This window comes from Saccopteryx bilineata, chromosome 1 (genome assembly GCF_036850765.1).
Source record: "Saccopteryx bilineata isolate mSacBil1 chromosome 1, mSacBil1_pri_phased_curated, whole genome shotgun sequence".
Taxonomy (NCBI): Eukaryota; Metazoa; Chordata; class Mammalia; order Chiroptera; family Emballonuridae; genus Saccopteryx; species Saccopteryx bilineata.
Genome location: NC_089490.1, coordinates 109,811,330 through 109,832,929, shown reverse-complemented (window position 1 = coordinate 109,832,929; position 21,600 = coordinate 109,811,330). Strand labels below are relative to the sequence as shown.

At 35.5% G+C, this 21,600-nt stretch overlaps 1 protein-coding gene across 1 annotated transcript; it reads right to left on the bottom strand.

The window, feature by feature from the left end:
• Positions 1-971: 971 nt before the first annotated feature.
• On the bottom strand, positions 972-6,455 carry LOC136320014 (natural killer cells antigen CD94-like). The gene is made up of 6 exons (XM_066253166.1): positions 6,280-6,455; positions 5,359-5,451; positions 5,153-5,215; positions 3,459-3,610; positions 2,559-2,662; positions 972-1,408 (listed from the first exon to the last, which is right to left on the bottom strand). The coding sequence occupies exons 1-6, from the start codon at positions 6,284-6,286 to the stop codon at positions 1,291-1,293; spliced, it is 537 nt and encodes a 178-aa protein (XP_066109263.1). The 5' UTR covers positions 6,287-6,455; the 3' UTR covers positions 972-1,290.
• Positions 6,456-21,600: the final 15,145 nt, after the last annotated feature.

Sequence of the window (21,600 nt, the reverse complement as noted above, 5' to 3'; positions counted from 1 at the left end):
AAATTTAAATCAATTTTAAAAATTAAGGAAACATAAACTGACTATTGACAATATTATTTTATTTTGTTTGGTTGTTTGTTTATTTTTCACATTTCTTCATTTTCTCCCTTTAGTTCTCTATTTAACACGAAAATATTCACTCAGCTAGATCTTTTGATATGCACTAGCCCATTTGCTAGCAAAATAAAATAAAATAAACTGGACAACAAAACAAAAATATCTTCCCCCATAGAATACATCAGAAATCTTATGTCAGAGGGAAAAAAATGATACATAGTAGAAAGATCTTTATATAAAAAAAAGTTTTTCCTATCCCAAGACTACAAAGATACTTGCAGGATGAAGGAAAGAAGAATGCAAGTAAGTGTGAGAAGAGAATACTAAATAAGAAGGAGAAGGAATTAGACAAAAAATATATATACACATAGACACAAACAATGTGGTGATAGCCAGAGGGTAAGGTGGGTAGGGGGCTAGGTTAGGTGGGCAAAGGGCGGGCAGGAGTGAGGGACATGGGGCCGAAAGGAGACTTTGTTTGGGTCACTGGGTGCATGATGCAGTGTGCAGATGATATTTTATTGATTTGTGTGTTGAAATCTGTATCATTTTGTGAACCTATGGCACCTCAATAAATTTAATTTAAAAAATCAGAATGAAAGTGATCAGGGCTTGGATCCATCGCAAAATCTGAAAGCAATCACATAGAACCACAAATTTGACCAAAGACTTCTGATTGTTCTTCAGAATTAAGGTACATCAAGAAAGGGCACAAATGTGTTCCCTTTGAAAGTCAGATAATACAGATGAAGAAACTGTCATATGGAAGTTTCAATTCTACATTAAAGCATATAAATGTATAGATATCTAGATAGAACTAATTTCTAGAGAAAAATGGGATGAGAATTCCCAATTTAGTATGGCATACATAGGTCTGAAATGATGTTGATATATATTGTTTGATGTGAATTGTTTTATTTAAAGTAATGCAAAAATGATTAAAAGAATATATGCATGAAATATATTACATTCAACATTGAATATCTGCATTAAATCAAAATATTTATGAAATTTATCATCTTGATGCTTTATAACTTTAAGTATAAGTGCACAAATTTTTTTATTTTTAAAATACATGATTTCAAATACATGAATATTGCATGATAAGACAATGTGAAACATTTTACAGATCCCAGAAATAGATAATTAGTAATATTGTAAAAGATAAATTTATTACAGTATTTTTAGTAATACAGCATTTTCGTTACCCACCTCTTCTGCCCTAAACAACAACTAAAAGTGCTGTTGTTTACAGATATAATAATTTGTATTTGTGCAGGGTTCATCTATAAAACTTTGGAGTAGGCTATACAGTATGCAGTTCTTTGTATTTATTTCAGTGAATGATAATCTGTAATGAAAAATAAAATATCATATAAGAAAGGAAATAAGAAGGTTCACATATGCTTTTTTATTAAATGATAATACTTATTAAAACATTAGAATGACATTCATGTAGTGAGTCATTGTATTTCTTTTTCAACAGCAACAGTTTCATGATTCTAAGTATAACAGTATAAAAACTCAGTTATTGCATCATTAATGAATAGAATTAAGGCCAGAAATTTTTTTATTTTTGTCATTGTTATTAATGGCTTTGATAAGTGATAAACTTTACTTCTATTTTGATTAAAGATATATTGATTAATTTATTCTAGAAAAAATATTCCAACATTAAATGTCATATATGATACTTTAAAAACTATGCTTATGCCTGACCAGGTGGTGGTGCAGTGGATGGAGCATCGGACCGGGATGCGGAGGACCCAGGTTCGGGACCCTGAGGTTGCCAGCTTGGGCGCAGGCTCATCTGGTTTGAGCAAAAGCTCACCAACTTGGACCCAAGATTACTGGCTTGAGCAAGGGGTCACTCGGTCTGCTGAAGGCCCGCGGTCAGGGCACATGTGAGAAAGCAATTAATAAACAACTAAGGTCTTGCAATGAAAAGCTAATGATTGATGCTTCTCATCTCTCTCCGTTCCTGTCTGTCTGTCCCTGTCTATCCTTCTCTCTCTCTCTGACTCTCTCTGTAAAAAATAAAAATATTTTTTAAAAAAGATATACCTTTTTTTAAAAAAAAGAACTATGCTATGAGTAAAAACTAAGATTTTAAGGTTACTAATATGCTAAGAATACTGGGCTCCACATTAAAAAAGAAAGTAATGGCTCTCCTGTGTTCCGGGGACAGCGTCTGTGTGTAAGCATCTGTACATGTACAACATAGTCAAGTATTTGAACGGAGCCAAATAAATAAAGAAATAAACTACACATCAAAATCTCTTTGATGGTATTAAACACTAACTTTTTGTCAGTTGAGCATATATATACATGGATGTTTTAGATGGGTAAAATTGTTACTCACTTGTATTTATTTTATTTTCTGTATACACATAGCCTAGATAAGATATCATAACAACAGTGTTCCATAAATTACATTTTCTGGTAATATCTAAGAATAAACTCATAAAGAACTGAAAAGATGTTGATTGCCAGAAACTTACTGATCTTGGGAGACAGAAGAGCCATCCTCCCACAACCAGGTACCATGCTCTTTGTTGTAAGAGAGTCCAATCCAGTGAAAATTTTTATTTGAGTTCATAAAACGCTGTTTGGAAACAGAGACAAACATTAATTTAATCTGGGTCTACTGGGGTAATAATGTACTTTCAAGAAAATCAGTCATTGCAAACAATTTTTAACCTTTAGTTTAGGAGGTTTAGTCACATGAGCCATATTTTTTCCTTTATCAGGTTCACTCATTTATGAAGGAAAAAATCTCATTTCTTGAAGGAATAAATAATGTTATAAAGAGAATTAGGGTTTTCCTGGAACACTTTCTTCCTAGGGGACCAACCATCAAATCTGATTCTAAATTAGCACCTTAAGGAATAAATTTCATGGATCTAACCTATTCAACTTATACTTAACGAAAGTTCTTCATGCCGCTAGAAAATTTTTTCACTTTTTTCTTAAGAAGTGGGTAGTTTTATGATCTTATTTTCCATATTCATGTCACATTATATACCAGAATGTTGACAACAGCTATATAATTACAAAAGAAATTATAAAGTCAATTATGGAAATAAAAATTACAAAGCTGTTGAGCTAGATTTTAATAAAAATAATGAATCATTATTTCATCTTTGATCTGTCTCTAAAAAGTCTCTTCTACTTTAAATAGTATTTATTTTGATTTTTATTCTTATAATATAAATCTTTGAAAAATTCTATGGAGGCTCTAAAATAATTATTTCAAAGTATAGGAAATTAGTAAATTATTAGTTAAATATAACAATTCAGTTACTCTCTGATTAAAGACTTAATTCAAAGTACTCAGTTCATTTAAATACTGTAATTCTTTAGGTCAAAGAAAATGTTGGAAATCAGAATTAAATACATGCCAATTCATCTTTGTTTTGCAACTGAATTAAACTGGAATTCTGGGAAACACAGAATTCCTTGCTTTCTGCCCAAGTTTTCTGCTCATTAGAAATGAAATAACAGCTACATTGGTATCCAATCCACTTTTCTGGGCAAGAACAGCAGCCAGAGCCTAAGAGAAAAAAAAAAATAAAGCATGACTGATAGCTTTGGAAAGTCAATATTATCAATACTATTTACTCACTCAAGAATCGTTTGCTATTAATTCTTTTTTTTCTACAAATATTAATAAAATCTACTAAATACCCCATAATTTAGAGAGAGTAATGTGAATGAGTCAGACTTTAACTTCTTTCTCTTGGGAATTATACCCTAGAAGTCAAGTCAGAATTATATAAACTTCCTCATAGAGAGTATATCTTAGAAATAGAGTCAGAATTATATAATCTCCAATCATGTACTAATTATTCCTAATGACAATTTGGAACTTATACACAAGAAGTTCAATATGTTAAAACATTGGGTAGCCCAGTGTAAGGTGGGAGCACTTAGAAGGACTTCTTTTGAGAAAATGACCCAAAGTTGAGCTTTGTTGTGTAAATAGGAGTAGACTAGATTAAATAGATATTTAAAGGAGGAAGACACTTTAGCATATTTCCTGAGACAGAAAGAATATTGTACATTGGGATTATTTTGATAGATGTTTGAGTATTTCTTTTCTACATGAAGTTCAATAAAATAATTAACTTGAAATCTAATCATATAGTTTACTGTTTTGAACAGTATTACTATCTTCAGTGATAAAATACTGTTTTGAACAGATTTTCTATTCTCAGTGATAAAAGTGATGACACATAGTAGGTACTCCAATCTTTGTTAAATAAATATTGCTGAAGTTTTAGAAGAGAATGGTGGTCACAGGGGCTGAGAGGTGGAGACAAGTGGGGAAATTTTGGCTAAATTCTAGTTAGAAGATGAATAAGTTCTGGGAATCTACTGCACAGTATTGTGATTTTCATTAATAATACTATACAGTTGTAAGTTGTTAAAAAAGTAGATCTTACCTATTCTCACCACAAAAGACAAAAAGTAATTATGTGAAGTGATAGTTGTTAGCTTATATTATGATGGTAATCATATTGTAATATATAAGCGCAACAAATCAACACAAGATACACTCTAAACTCACAAAATTTTATATGCCAATTATATCTCAATACAGCTGAAAAAAATGCTAAGAGGTATGAATAAATTGTTATATAATCACAGAAGATGGTGAGACAACTTGGAGAACTTTTGAAAAAAATACATTAAAAATTGCACTTTGGACTGGATTTTACTGATTAAAGTTCTGCACTATCTTTTAGTCATACAAGAAGTGAAGCTAAAATAAAGACATATAAAAGTGTAAGTTGTGAGCAAACAAAAGCAGAAAATTAGGATTAACCATACTTTGTACTAAATTTATTTTTTATTTGTTACTTAAACATGAGCACTCACATAGGAAAATTGTCATTTCAAGCTAATATTTAACTTATAATTAAATATATAATTTATTTGTATATTCAATGTAATCTAAAATTTCTTATTATACAGAACAATAACAATAATAGGTAAACTTGTATTACTACATACAATATTCTACCATGTGAGAAAAATAAGAAACTATTACATCCTCTACCAACACAAAGGTTTTCCAAAGTATACTACCTACCTTCTTGGAGCTCTAGGGGGTGTCCTGGAGATGATATTGGCTGAATACTTTGTTTATAAAATTCTATAAGAAATAATTAGAAATTTAGTTAATTAGATACACGTTTGTGAAATACCACAATAGTATGCATTAATAAAATGAAACCTTTCATATTGAATGGTTTCATCATAGATTTGATCTTTAAATAAAGTTGCATAAAAACTTACTATTTTTTAACATAATTCCCAAAGTAGCCATCAACACAAGGCATGTTAACCCTAACATCCCAGAAATCAACCTCCACGAAGTGATCTGAAAAGCTGTAGGAAAAGAAAGGTAGGGGAATGAGTTAAACAGCAATCACAGGAGCTTCAGTTGTTAAAAGCAGAAACTAAATTGAGAGAATCCAAGTATTTCTTCATTTTGACAATCCAACCATCTTGCCAGTGAAATGTTGAAAATTGAAGACATTCCGTTCAGAATTCCACCCAATAACAAACTTTTTATGTGATACTTTGTTCTTCCAAGAGACTATTCATACAGTTTGTTCTTTACCAGATTTACCTCAGAAAAGTGGATTAAACACTTTTTTTTAATTTAGAAAATAAGCTCAGGGATCTGGAGTAAGAAGAGATGAACAGAGGTTTTACAGAGATGAGAAGACATATGCACATCTGGACCCAGTGTGAGGAGAGGTTCCTCAACCAATGCGTAGGCAATGCCTTGAGGACCCAAATTCATTTCAAGTACAATAAACTATGGTACATAAGAAATCATTTTTTACAAGAGCATTACACTTTCTTATACCCAGAATTACTTACATCCAGTCATTTCCCCAAAGCAGTTCAACATTAGGAGATTCAGCATTAACATTAGCACAGTTCTTAAGTGTGCTGTCATTAACAATAGTCCAATGCATCCATCTGTTAATCTGAGTAGATTTTGAATGTCATAACACAAATATTAAGGTTTTAAATAGAATTTTAAATAGAATTTTTAAGCATTGTGTTAATATTTGGAATTCTACTTTTACTCTACACTAAAATTATGTTGCTCATAATTTAACCTGTTAAATTCAGTTCCCACTTAAAATTTAGAGCTTTCTCTTCTTACTTCTATTCTTATTTTACGACTGCGACCTCACATACCTGCCATGAGAAATGTTGTTCCAGTGTTGATGCAAATAACTCACGATGTTTGCTTGTTCCAGAAGAATGTTGTCAGATCACGGAATTGAGAAGGAAGCGAGGAATCCAAAAGTAGCGTGTGTGGAAATTTAAAAGAAAAAGAGAACTTGTGTATTTAAGAGACATTCTTGACTCATCATTGGTGAGACACAGATGTATAGAATAAATAAGAGACAGTAAGATCACTAGCTTTTATAATGCCCCTGAACCACAATACAGGAAATACTTGTGTAATTGTACTAGTGTAGTGTGAACACTTTGACTATCATAAAAGGAGGTGAGAGAAAGTATTTTTGTCAATGTTTGAACATCAAAATCATCTTAAAAATTATTAGAACATAATATAGTTATGTTAACTAGTCTCACCCTAATAAATTCAATAAAAACTTATTGAAACATAGGGGCAAAAGGTGGTCAAGCCAAACTTAAATTTACTTAGTATAACAAAATTTCCCACAGTTTTTTTCTTTTAATAATGAGAAATAATTATAGTATACTTGTGTTATTTCCAATTTAAAGCACTTGGCATATATTAGCTTATTTATTTATTTTTAAAAAAGACTTACTATGATACATAAATATATTCATTTTACTGATGAAAACACTTGACCGAGGTCACTAAGTTTGAGACCCAGGCTGTCTTTCCCCAGAGCACACATGCAATATATTTCAGATCAAACTATCCTTCTCTGTCTATGTTTTGTGATTTTGACTTCTTCCCTTTAGCTCAGACTGGTTGGTATTTTCATCCCTCATTGTGTGTTTTTGATCCTTGTCATATTAACCCAGCTATGGAAGGCGAATATCAAATATGCAGAGCCAGATTGACTTCCCATTATTGTTTCATGTGTACACACACACCTGTGCCCTACAACTGCCTAAGGTGGTCTCTGCCCACACAAGAGTGCTTTATTCACAGGAGACTTAAAAGCTTCCAACATTGTATTCTTTAATGTTCTACTCCTTTTAAGTACTTTGAAAATGATTTCAAATGCTCTATTATACTTTTTTAATAGTATATAAATTATTATATTTTTACTGTTTTCTCTTATTTAGGTAATATACTGACACTTTAAGTTACACTTTTTGTTCTTGGAAGAATAGCATTATTCGTGGGGAAATAAATTGTGGGGCAGATATTCAGAATAAAATCTTTGAGAGTAGGAAACCTTGATCTCTGAGTTAGTATCTGGAAATACATCTACAATTTATCCACATGTAAAAAGCAAACTCCCAAATAAGTTTTTCATGTTTATATTGCTTATTTTTAAGCATTGTAATATTGACAAAGATGAACTTCTTTTTTTGGTTTTTTAATAGTCTTTTTAACAAATAAAAATGAAAAATTAAAACAAAAAGCAAGGAATGAGATTTTATTTTTTAGTTTCCATGAAGTTAACAGTTTTCCATCTTTTTATGCAGAATGTGCTTAGATCTGCTTTAACTGAACCACCCAAATTGATATTTAAATTCTAACCAAAGAATGTAAACATAAAAATTCATTCATCCAGCCTTTATGCAAATCCATGTCGAGAGAGGTAGTGTATAAATTACCTTTGCCCACTTGAAGTCTACAGGGTGTCCTCCAGTTAGAACACAGTTCCATTCCTACAACAGTGATGTAAGCCGAATTTTGGTGTAAGTCGAAAAATACTCTAGCCTAACACAAATGAAACACTTGTGCTTTTAATAGTACAAAATGGCATAGGTAAGGGTACTGGGGCAGTGGTCCCCAACCTTTTCTGGGCCACGGACTGGTTTAATGTCAGAAAATATTTTCAAGGACCAGCCTTTAGGGTGGGATGGATAAATGTGTCACGTGACCGAGACAAGCGTCAAGAGTGAGTCTTAGATGGATGTAACAGAGGGAACCTGGTCATTTTTAAAAAATAAAACATCGTTCAGACTCAAATATAAATAAAACGGAAATAATATAAGTTATTTATTCTTTCTCTGAAGACCGGTACCAAATGGCCCACGGACCAGCACCAGTCTGCGGCCTGGGGGTTGGGGACCACTGTACTGGGGGATGCCAAAGTTCTCATTCATACACCGCTTTACTGCATATTCTTTTGCCTTGTGAAATAAAACTAGTTCACCCACGCAGTCCATAAGAAGGACGTTAACAGCGTAAGCTGAAACACTCACATCTCAATTTTTTTAAGTTTTTCTGGGAGTGAGCGTTGTAAACTTGAAATGTCACATGTTGAGACTGTTATGAGCTGATGACCCCTTGTATTCACTTTTGGTTTTCACATTGGATGACACTGAACTAGCAAAAACTGCATAATTTTGCTTTTTCTTGTCACATGTAAAATTACCTTAACTAAATGAATTTTAAGACTTTGCATTCAGAATTAGTTATGTGATAATACAAATTTATGACAATATATTATAGAGGGTATTACTACTCTTCCCACACTAACAGATTGATGGTCATTTGGAAGTTTTTCTCAGTTTCAGAACCAAGTGTGGTGAGACTTACATTGTCTTCTTTTTTCATCTTGGTTCACTTAGAACTGAAAATTCATCCAAGATGTGTTCAGTTCAAGAACCTTAGGCTCACGTCACAAAAAAGAGAGTAAAACACACACATCTACACACTCACAAAAAGTTGTATATAGAAATATAGAAAGTTGGGAGGGGGAGGGACACAAAGAAAACTAGATAGAAGGTGACGGAGGACAATCTGACTTTGGGTGATGGGTATGCAACAGAATTAAATGACAAGATAACCTGGACATGTTTTCGTTGAATATATGTACCCTGATTTATTGATGTCACCCCATTAAAATTAATAAAAATTTATTTATTTAAAAAAAAGAAATACTAACTTTAATTCTTTTGGTCCTTGCCAGTTGGCTCAATGAATAAAGCATCTACTCAGGCATGCAGATATCCCAAGTTCGATCCCCAGTCAGCGCACACAAAGGAAGCAACCATCCCCTCTTTCTCCCATTTTCAACCTCGTCCCCTCCCACAGCCAGTGGCTTAACTGCTTCTAGCATGGCTTCGGACATTGAGGATGGCTCAGCTGATCTAAATACCAACCCCAGACAGGGGTTGGCCAGGGGTTGCCAGGGGTATACCGGTCAGGGTGCATGCGGAAATCTGTTTCGCTATCTCCTCTCCTCTAACTTAAAAAAAAATCTCACTTTTATTCTTTCTGAACTGCCAAGCCTGGCTGACTCTCTCCTTATTTACAGAGGTAGTTGTATTGTCCTTTTGCCAGGGTCCTGCCCACTTACCTCCTGTGAAGCAGTGGTTACTGTTGCCCCACCCATAACCCGTGTTATGTTTGGTGAACTCTGGACAACCAGTATCTGTAATTCTGCATCTGTAGGCTGTTTTCTCCTAGGACTTCTAAAGTCTTTCTGATCTCACACAGTGTGGTCCAGGACCAATGTAAATATCACCTGGATGGATTCAACCAATGAGTCTCAGGATTTGGTGTAGATAAGTGTCTTCAGCCCTTAAAAAAAGCAAGCTGAACACTGGGGTTTGTTCCATTTCCCGATTCACTCAGTAGTGGTAATTTCCAGTCTCCTCTTCCATTAGCTACATTTAGGATCAACCTTCATTGTGTTTGCCAGCCCTTTTCTGTAGTAACTCTCTCTTTTCAACCTTTATTTCATTCACATCCAAATAAACTTCACTCAAAACAGTTCTCAGGGTTTGCTGCAGAACAAGCCAGACTGAAATTTCACTAGAATGCTCAGATTCAGTTACGTGTTTGTTTTTTAAAGGCAAGGTATGCTTCCAGAAGATGCACTCTCTTTGCTGAATCTCCTCTCCCCCAATGACCATGTGAGGCAACAAACAAACTTTTGCTTCATAATAATTTAGTAGTGCTCCTTGTTCAAAGCAAGTGGTGACAACAATAACTTCTTTATCCAGACCGAAACAAGGAGCTAGAGAATATAAAATAATGTCTCCTTAAAATATGAGCAGTGAAGTCTTTTCTGTGCCCTGCAACTTCTAACTAAAATATTGCACAATACAGTAATAATATACATACTAAGAGCCCAGAATGAGAAATTTACTTTGATCTCACTGTTTTGAAAATGCATGCATTCTCTTAGTGGAAAGAAAACTGCCAGCAACTTCTTTTCCTTCAAAGGGAGAAGGAAGACTCCCTGAGAAATCAAAAAGATTCTGGACTGACAAATTATTTTTAGCATGCTAATAACAAAACTGCTAGCAAATCATGGTGGATTCCACTTCCCCAAATCTTCACTTATTGAATATTTTTAGCAAGGTGTATTAGAATGTCTAAAACTATTTATGGCCAAAACAAAACTGTCCTAGAATCTATGAGTTTATTGAGTACCACTACCTGGAAAATATCACATAAACTATGTAACCATCTGACTATAAAACAGACCAAAGGATGACCTTTTATGTATGTGGTGCTGTCACACCTCCCATAGAGACCTCATTTGTTATTCTGTTAGTCTGAACCAGAGTGCATCCTACAGAGAAAAGAGAGACAGGGAAGCTGATTGCAAGCCTGGACATTTCACTGCCTTGCCTGCACTTCACAAGTGTCGTTCCACTGAAATTACTAACTAGTAAAGGTTGATGCTGAGTCAAATCTCTGAGAATTTTGTGAGTCTGATTTAACAATTCAGCACTTTGTGTTACCTTATTGAGGAATTGGTAAATTCTATACACACTGTTCAGGAGAATTATGCATATTTCATTTGTATATAATCATACACCCCTTAGCACCCATCTTCACTTGCAGCAGTTATGACAGCCCTGCTCACATCCCTGAGAACTTCTGTCTACCGGGCGGATCTCTGCATTTCTGTGCCTGGAGGCTTCATCTCCGGCTAAATCTGCCAAAAGTGTAGCTGCCCTCACTCCAATGAGGCTCTAGATTTGATCTATCAAGATCACAGACACTTTTGCCTCTCTAATATGCAGTGACTCTTTGAGGATGCATGTTAGAAAAAAAATGTGTGGAAAAGCTGTTTCTACTTTTTTAGTCTAAAAACAAACAAACAAAAACAAAAAACAATACAACATCCTCTCCTACCATGGGGGGAGGTCAGAGTGGTGGGACTGATGTTACTGACAAGACAAAAAACATACTCTGAGAAGAGAGAAACCTCAGGTAACACTAATATCAGCATGTCCCTTAATCATTATTTTAAATCATAATAGAAAGTGAGAGAAATGTAAAAAAAAAATAAGCCTATCCTGTGTGTGAGAGAGTATTGTGCACTTTGTGCTCTCGAGGCATATTCTAGCCATTCTTGTCATTTCCAGGATATAACTTCGCTTAGGAAGAGATGCATCCATCCTGTTTAATACCATCTGACAACACGGTTTCCTGTACTATCCAAAAACCCTTGTGAGCCTTCAGGAAAAATTAATAATAATAATAATAATAATAATAAATTAAAGAAAAAGCCAGAACTCTGTGATTAGGCAGAAAAGACTATTTCTGAACATTGATTTGGGTAGACAAAAGAATTCCAAGATTCATCCTCAGCTGGAAAATAATAAAACACTCCTCTATACTTTTCCAGAGAAAGCTGAGAAAAGTAGACAGAGTAAAAAAGCTGAGAAAACACAGAGCGAGAATCAGTGCCCTTTGGGGCAAACCTGGGTAAAGACAAGTAAAAGAAAAAATTGTTGATTTTTAAAATAAGTCATTTTGTGCTATGGCTTTTTTTAGGTGACAGAAAGGGGAGCTAGTGAAGCAGACTTCCTCATGCGCCCCGACTGGGATCCACCCAGCAACGCCAATTCAGGCAAATGCTTAAGTATCAAGCTATTTTTAGCACATGAGGCTGATGCTGCTCCAACTAAACTGTTCTCAGTGCCCCAGGCCACTGCTCAAAACCATTGAGTCACTCGATGTAGGAGAGAAGGGGCAAAGGGAGGCAGTGCTCTATCCACAGAGCCACCACCCAGGCTGTATCATGAATTTTATTTTAAAGTGTATTTCATGGATTTTAGACAAAGGAAGGGAGAAAGTGAGAAAGAGACAGGAACTTCTGTTTTTGTATGTGTCCTGACCAGGGATCAAACCAGAAACCTCTGCTCTTTAGGATGATTCTCAAACCAATCAAGCTATTCGACCAGGGCTGTATTATGGATTTTTATAGTACATATTGTATTCCTTTGGCAAAAACAAATAGTTATGCAAAAATTAAAATCAAATCTCCAAGAAGCATAATTTATAACTTATTTTTAGACTTCAAATGTTTTGAAATATAGTTTTAATATTCTGCATCTATTATATAACTTAATTTTATACCTCTTGTATCTCACTTTATTTAAGAGTAAAAATGGTTTTAGTTTAGTGGTCACATTCTCCTTACACCTTAAGATATAAAGAAGAAGCTTTTGTTATTCTGCACTAGCCCATTACAAAGTAAAATGGTGGACCTACTCATTGGTCTCAACTGTATTTCAGTGTTGAAAATATACAATTAAATGCAAAATAAGAATATCAATCCAAGATTTTTTGAGATTTATGTGCAATATTATCATAACAGTGAGTTTTAAAACATATGACACATGATATTTAAGGAACATTTTCTGGATTCATCAGAAAATAAAGGACAAGTGATGGCTCCTTTACTGAGAAGCATAAGCCAAAACACCCAAGAGAAAAAGTGAAAAATTCTGTACAGAAGTGACCAAGGAATGGATTATATTTCCTTGAGACAAATAGGAAAGCAATCACTGTGTGAACATGGTTTTAATACAAGAGGTTTAATAATCTTATAAAATTATAATTTTGTGTGTGTGTGTGTGTGACAGACAGAGGGACAGACAGACTGGAAGGAAGAGAGATGAGAAGCATCAATTCTTTGTTGCTTCATCTTAGTTGTTTGTTAATTGTTTTCTTATATGTGCCTTGATAGGGGAGTAGGTGGGGGGGGTGGCTAGAGCCTAGCAAGTGACCCCTTGCTCAAGCTAGTGATCTTGGGGTTATGCCTATGACCACACGCTCAAGCCAGCAACCCCACACTCAAGCTGGTGAACCCGTGCTGAAGCCGGATGAGCCTGCGCTCAAGCTGGAGACCTTAGGGTTCCAAACCTGGGTCCTCTGCATCCCAGTCAGACACTCTATCAGGCAAATATTAGAAATTTTTAAAAATAAATTTTCTTTGTATTTAATTATTATCAATATGAATGGTTTAAAATTTATTTATATAATATTTGTTAAAATGAGATAAAATAAACTTCTTCCAGAGTGTCCAAAATTGTTGGCATATAGTTCTTTGAAATATTTTCTTGTAATCCTTTGTGTTTCTGTGGTGTCAATTGTTACTTCTCCTCTTTTATTTCTAATTTTATTTGTTAGGTCCTCCTGTGTTTTTTAAATAAAACTTCAATCATTAGAGATCAAAAGTTTCATTTTTTATGGTTTTTTTATATTTTTATTTCCATCTTTATCTTTTTTATATTATATTATGTTATTAACTGCTAAAGCATATATTTGAGCCTTGCTTGTTTAATATACTTAAATTTATTTATTTATTTATTTTTTTTTATAATTTTATTTTTTTAATGGGGTGACATCAATAAATCAGGATACATATATTCAAAGATAACAAGTCCAGGTTATCTTGTCGTTCAATTATGTTGCATACCCACCACCCAAAGTCAGATTGTCCTCTGTCACCTTCTATCTTGTTTTCTTTGTGCCCCTCCCACCCCCTATCCCTCTCCCATTCCCCCCTCCCCCCCGTAACCACCACACTCTTATCAATGTCTCTTAGTTTCACTATTATGTCCCACCTACGTATGGAATAATACAGTTCCTGTTTTTTTCTGATTTACTTATTTCGCTTCGTATCATGTTATCAAGATCCCACCATTTTGCTGTAAATGTTCCGATGTCATCATTTCTTATGGCTGAGTAGTATTCCATAGTGTATATGTGCCACATCTTCTTTATCCAGTCATCTATTGGTGGGCTTTTTGGTTGTTTCCATGTCCTGGCCACTGTGAACAATGCTGCAATAAACATGGGGCTGCATGTGTCTTTACGTATCAATGTTTCTGAGTTTTGGGGATATATACCCAGTAGAGGGATTGCTGGGTCATAAGGTAGTTCTATTTTCAGTTTTTTGAGGAACCACCATACTTTCTTCCATAATGGTTGTACTACTTTTCATTCCCACCAACAGTGGATGAGGGTTCCTTTTTCTCCACAGCCTCTCCAACATTTGCTATTACCTGACTTGCTAATAACAGCTAATCGAACAGGTGTGAGGTGGTATCTCATTGCCGTTTTGATTTGCATTTCTCTAATAGCTAAAGAAGATGAGCATCTTTTCATATATCTGTTGGCCATTTGTATTTCTTCCTGGGAGAAGTGTCTATTCATATCCTCTTCCCATTTTTTTATTGGATTGTTTGTTTGTTTGTTGTTGAGTTTTATGAGTTCTTTGTATATTTTGGATATTAGGCCCTTATCTGAGCTGTTGTTTGAAAATATCATTTCCCATTTAGTTGGCTTTCTGTTTATTTTGTTATCAGTTTCCCTTGCTGAGCAAAAACTTCTTAGTCTGATGTAGTCCCATTCATTAATTTTTGCCTTAACTTCTCTTGCCTGTGGAGTCAAATTCATAAAATGCTCTTTAAAACCCAGGTCCATGAGTTGAGTACCTATGTCTTCTTCTATGTACTTAATTGTTTCAGGTCTTATGTTTAGATCTTTGATCCATTTTGAGTTAATTTTTGTACAGGGGGAGAGACTGTAGTCCAGTTTCATTCTTTTGCATGTGGCTTTCCAGTTTTCCCAGCACCATTTATTGAAGAGGCTTTCTTTTCTCCATTGTGTGTTGTTGGCCCCTTTATCAAAAATTATTTGACTATATATATGTGGTTTTATTTCTGGACTTTCTATTCTGTTCCATTGGTCTGAGTGTCTATTTTTCTGCCAATACCATGCTGTTTTGATTGTCGTGGCCCTATAATAGAGTTTGAAGTCAGGTATTGTTATGCCCCCAGCTTCATTCTTTTTCTTTAGGATTGCTTTGGCTATTCGGGGTTTTTTATAGTTCCATATACATCTGATGATTTTTTGCTCTATTTCTTTAAAAAATGTCATTGGAATTTTGATGGGAATTGCATTAAATTTGTATATTGCTTTGGGTAATATAGCCATCTTGATTATATTTATTCTTCCTAGCCAAGAACAAGGTATATTCTTCCATCTCATTATATCTTTTTCGATTTCCCTTAACAATGGTTTACAGTTTTCATTATATAAGTCCTTTACATTCTTTGTTATGTTTATTCCTAGGTATTTTATTTTTTTTGTTGCAATCGTGAAGGGGATTATTCTTTTGAGTTCCTTCTCAGTTGTTTCATTGTTGGCATATAGAAAGGCTATTGACTTCTGTATGTTAATTTTGTATCCTGCGACCTTACTGTATTGGCTTATTGTTTCTAGTAGTCTTTTTGTGGATTCTTTGGGGTTTTCGATGTATAGGATCATATCATCTGCAAAAAGTGATACCTTTACTTCTTCTTTTCCGATATGGATGCCTTTTATTTCTTTGTCTTGTCTGATTGCTCTGGCTAGAACCTCTAGTACCACATTAAATAAGAGTGGAGAGAGTGGACAACCCTGTCTTGTTCCTGATTTAAGGGGGAAAGCCTTCAGTTTAGTGCCATTTAATATGATGTTAGCTGATGGTTTATCATATATGGCCTTTATCATGTTGAGATATTTTCCTTCTATACCCATTTTGTTGAGAGTCTTAAACATAAAATTGTGTTGTATTTTATCGAAAGCCTTTTCTGCGTGTATTGATAAGATCATGTGGTTTTTGTTCTTTGTTTTGTTGATATGGTGTATTACATTAACCGTTTTACGTATGTTGAACCATCCTTGAGATTCTGGGATGAATCCCACTTGATCATGATGTATTATTTTTTTAATATGTTGTTGTATTCGATTTGCTAGTATTTTGTTTAGTATTTTAGCATCTGTATTCATTAGAGATATTGGTCTGTAGTTTTCTTTTTTTGTGCCATCCTTGCCTGGTTTTGGTATGAGGGTTATGTTGGCCTCATAAAATGTGTTTGGAAGTATTGCTTCTTCTTCAATTTTTTGGAAGACTTTGAGTAGAATAGGAACCAAGTCTTCTTTGAATGTTTGATAAAATTCGCTGGTATAGCCGTCAGGGCCTGGACTTTTATTTTTGGGGAGGTTTTTAATGGTTTTTTCTATTTCTTCTCTATTGATAGGTCTGTTTAGGCTTTCTGCTTCTTCTTGACTCAGTCTAGGAAGGTTGTATTGTTCTAGGAATTTATCCATTTCTTCTAGGTTGATGAATTTAGTGGCATAAAGTTTTTCATAGTATTCTACAATAATTCTTTGTATATCTACGGTGTCCGTGGTGATTTCTCCTCTTTCATTTTGGATTTTGTTTATATGAGTTCTTTCTCTTTTTTCCTTGGTAAGTCTTGCCAAGGGTTTGTCAATTTTGTTGATCTTTTCAAAGAACCAGCTCCTTGTTCTATTAATTTTTTCTATAGTTTTTCTGTTCTCTAATTCATTGATTTCTGCTCTGATTTTTATTATCTCCTTTCTTCGGCTGGTTCTGGGTTGTCTTTGTTCTTCTTTTTCTAGTTCCTTAAGGTGGGAAGTTAAGTGGTTCACTTGGGCTCTCTCTTGTTTGTTCATATATGCCTGAGGCGATATGAACTTCCCTCTTATCACTGCTTTTGCTGCATCCCATAGATTCTGATATGTCGTATTGTCATTTTCATTAGTCTGTATATATCTTTTGATCTCTGCACTTATTTCTTCTTTGACCCATTCATTTTTTAAAAGTATGTTGTTTAGTTTCCACATTTTTGTGGGATTTTTTTCCTCTTTTTTGCAGTTGAATTCTAGTTTCAAGGCTTTATGATCAGAAAATATGCTTGGTACAACTTCAATTTTTCTGAATTTGCTGATGTTGTTTTTGTGGCCCAACATATGGTCAATTCTTGAGAATGATCCATGTACACTGGAGAAAAATGTATACTCAGTCACTTTGGGATGAAATGTCCTGTAGATGTCTATCATATCCAGGTGCTCTAGTGTTTTGTTTAAGGCCACTATGTCTTTGTTGATTCTCTGTTTGGATGACCGATCTAGAGCCGTCAGCGGTGTATTGAGGTCTCCAAGTATGATTGTATTTTTGTCAGTTTTTGTTTTAAGATCAATAAGTAGCTGTCTTATATATTTTGGTGCTCCTTGGTTTGGTGCATATATATTAAGAATTGTTATGTCTTCTTGATTCAGTGTCCCCTTAGCCATTATGAAATGGCCATTTTTGTCTCTAAGTACTTTTCCTGTCTTGTAGTCAGCATTATCCGATATGAGTATTGCTACACCTGCTTTTTTTTGGATGTTATTTGCTTGGAGTATTGTTTTCCAGCCTTTCACTTTGAATTTGTTTTTATCCTTGTTACTTAGATGAGTTTCCTGTAGGCAGCATACAGTTGGATTTTCTTTTTTAATCCATTCTGCTACTCTGTGCCTTTTTATTGGTGAGTTTAATCCATTTACATTTAGTGTAATTATTGATACTTGTGAGTTCCCTATTGCCATTTTATATCTTGCTTTCTGTTAGTTTTGTGTCTTGTTTGATCCTTCTCTTTCGTTTTTCTATCTTTTGTTTTTATTTGGTTGTATTCCATACATCTTTCCTCTGTTGCTATCTTTTTTATCTCATGTGCTTCTGTGGTGGTTTTTTCAATGGTGGTTACCTTTGAGTAATGAAAAGGGTCCCTACCCTGTTCATTGTAGCGAACTATTTTGTGAGTACTTTTGCCCTCCATCGTCCTTTGCTACTGTTAATCTCCGTCTTCTCCCCCTCTTTCTTTTTGTTGTTGTCACAGTTTAAATTTGTTTTTATTGTGTTCTTCTTGGAGCTTTTACTTGTGGCTCTGTTTTTTTTTTGTTCTTTGTATCTGATTGGAGAACCCCCTTTAGTAATTCCTGGAGTGTGGGTTTTCTGATGATAAATTCCCTCATCTTTTCTGTATCTGTGAATGTTTTTATTTCTCCTTCGTATTTGAAGGATAGCTTTGATGGGTATAGTATTCGTGGCTGAAAGTTCCTCTCTTTCAGGACTTTAAATATTGGGGTCCACTCTCTTCTAGCTTGTAGAGTTTCTGCTGAGAAATCTGATGATAATCTAATGGGCCTTCCTTTATATGTTGTATTCTTCTTTTCCCTGGCTGCCTTGAGAATTTTTTCTTTGCTGTTGGTTTGTGTCAATTTCATTATGATATGCCTTGGAGTAGGTTTGTTGGGGTTAAGAAAACTTGGAGTTCTGTTTGCTTCTTGAACTTGAGGCTTTAGTTATTTCCACAGGCTTGGGAAGTTCTCATCAATTATTTGTTTAAGTATGTTCTCCATTCCATTTTCTCTCTCTTCTCCCTCTGATATACCTATTATTCTTATGTTATTCTTTTTGATGGAGTCAGATAATTCTTGTAGGGCTATCTCATTTTTTTTAATTTTTGAGTCTCTTTCTTCTTCTCTCTGTTGTGCCTCAAGTTGCTTGTCTTCTATTTCACTAATCCTCTCTTCTATCTGACCTGTTCTATTAGCTAAGCTTGTTACTTCGTTTTTCAGCTCGTGAATTGAGTTTTTCATCTCTATTTGATTTGTTTTTATAGTTTCAATTTCCTTAGACATATATTCTTTGTGTTCATGGAGTTGTTTTCTGAGCTCCCTATATTGCCTTTCTGTGTTTTCTTGTATATCTCGGAGGATTTTTAGGATTTCTATCTTGAATTCTCTGTCATTTAGCTCCAAGATTTCCAATATATTAAATTTTTTCTCCATAGATTTTTCCTCATCTAGTTGTGTTACCTCTCTTTCTTTTGTATCCATGATATTCGATTTTCTCTTCCTTAATGGCATCTGAGGGTGGTTTTGTTGATAGTATTAATGAGATTTAATAAAGAATAAAAAGTTAAAAAAAATAAAAAAATAACAAATCGAAAAGAGTTGTTTTTTTAAAAAAAAATTAATAATGAAATAAAGAAAAATAAAATAAAATAAAAATTTTTTAAAAAAGAAAATTATTCCCCCCCTCTTTTTTTCCTCTCCTCTCCTCTCCCCTCTTTCTTGAGAAAATCTTGTGGTGGACTGTGAGTTATAACAAACAATGCCTGTGATGGAGGGCCTGAATTGGGGAAAAGTAATAAAGGGGCAAAAAAGAGAGAAAGAAAAAAAAGGAGAAAAAAAAAAGAAAAAAGAAAAAAAAAAGAGCATATGGACCCACAAAAAGCAAATAAGGAAAAAATTTGGGTCAAGAATAAAATGATTTGCTTTTAGGTGTTGGTTTTCTAAGAGTTATGATGAGAGGAATAAGAGGAAAATGGAAAAATGGGGGGACAAATTAAAAACTTACTATTGTATTTAGTGGAACAAGAACTAGATAATATGGAGAGCCTGGGATGGGAGCACTGCTAGTGAGTTAAAAAGGTGAAGTAAAAACCCCCCAAAATGCCACAAACATAGGTTTGAGTCCCAGATAAGATAATTTGTTTGTTATTGAGGTTTGAATGAGAGGAGATGTAAAGGAGAAAGGAAGAAACTAATATAGAGGGAGAAAAGAAAGAGAGAGAGAAAAAAAGAGGGAACCACTAAAAGAAGAAAAAAGAAAGGAGAGAGAGAGAGAGAGTTAAGGGTTTTGGAGTGCAACCCTCATAGAGAGAAAGGAAGAGAAGAGAAATGATAATGGGAGATGTAACACTTATGGGTAGTGTAGTTCAAGGAGAGGAGAGAGTAAGACCGGTAGAGAGTTAATCAGCCAAATTGGAGGAGGAAAAAAAAGTATCAAGAATGAAGATAAGAGAAACAAACGAACAAATATAATAAAATGGGATAGGTTATAAAGTCTGCAGATTATTCTTGATTTTGAGAGGTTATCTTCTTGCTTTTTCTTTTCTCTCCCTCTTCCTGGTCGGTGACTCTGTACCCCGGGTTCTGCCCCTTTGGCACGCTCAGGTAGAGGTTTGCAGTTGATAAGTCTCTATGGCAATGTCATGTATTGTGCTTTAGTCTCGTTAGGAGTCGAGGCTCATTAGCATTTATAGGCTCCGACAGTGAGAGAGTCCGTGTTCCTGGAGCCTTTCTCCTAGTCTTTCCTTCCTCAATTAGTAGCCTGATAGTCCAGGTATGGGGTTGCTGCTGCCTCTGCCTGGATAGTAAGAGGCTCAAATTGCTGGCAACTCCCCACTCTATTTCCACTCAGCACAGGGCTCTGGGTAAGGCTCAGTCAGTCAGAGCTGCTAGCATAATCAGGTGGGCTTTCCGCCCACTCGAAGACCTCTGGCTCTGCCACTCTATCCGGTAACACAAGTGGGCGCCCACTTCCGGGGCGCTTGGAGGAAACTCTCACTCACTGTCTGCAACCAGGATATCCGGCCAGCAGTCTCACGCTCTGAGTGAAACCCCCAACTGCAGGGAAAAGTTGCAGCGTTGGAATTGAGTCTCGCTCCGTCCCCGTGTGCGGCTTTTGCAAGGCGCTGGGGCGGCCTGAGATTCCGCTTTGGCCCACACAAAGGCCCCTGACTCTGCCCCTCTGTGCGATAACACGGGCGTGCACTGCCGAGGCACTCGGAGGAATCGCTCACTCCTTATCTGCGCGCGCAAACCAGGATATGAGGCCGGCCGTGGTTCCCTCTGAGTGAAACAGCCTCCAGCACGGAAAATCTCCACCGTTGGGACTAGTTCTCACTCCCTCCCGTGCGTGGCTTTCCCAGGGCGCTGGGGCTGCCCAGAGACTCTGCCCTCAGCCCACAGAAAGGCCTCTGACCCTGCCTCTCCGTGGGGCAACACGGGCACCCACTTCCGCGGCTTAGGAAGAAATCTCTCTTCCACTCACTGCGCACCGACCAGGAGACCGGGTAAAATGGCCGCTACGCTTGTCTTTCTTTGTTTGGGTTTGGCGCGAGTGTTAGCTTGTATTGCCCGGGTTGCCACAGGATCAGATTTTCCTCGGCTTGGATCTCTGAGCCACAGCCTGGTTCGGCCGTTTTTGCTGCGGTGGCCTGGATCTATTCACCCCCTTTGCCCGCCTCAGTTTCTATATTCACAGTTACCAGAGAAAGCCGCCCTGTTTAGGTTAGTGAGGAAGGCGGAGCATTTCTTACTCCCTATTTCCTTCGGGGTTTGGTTATATATTTAGCCAATTTTTCACTCAATCATACCTTTGGGTGTATTGCGAAGAATCTGGAAGCTCCAAGTATAGGTTTTTCTGTTTCTGGTTGAAGATCTTGTTGAGTTTTGGG

Excerpts from the sequence above, each read along its gene's own strand:
- LOC136320014 (XM_066253166.1), bottom strand. Across the intron at positions 2,663-3,458 it reads TGCAAAACAAAGATGAATTG|CGTTTTATGAACTCAAATAA; the intron begins GCATGTATTTAA and ends GTTTCCAAACAG. Across the intron at positions 1,409-2,558 it reads TCTTCTGTCTCCCAAGATCA|ATTATCATTCACTGAAATAA; the intron begins GTAAGTTTCTGG and ends TTTTCATTACAG.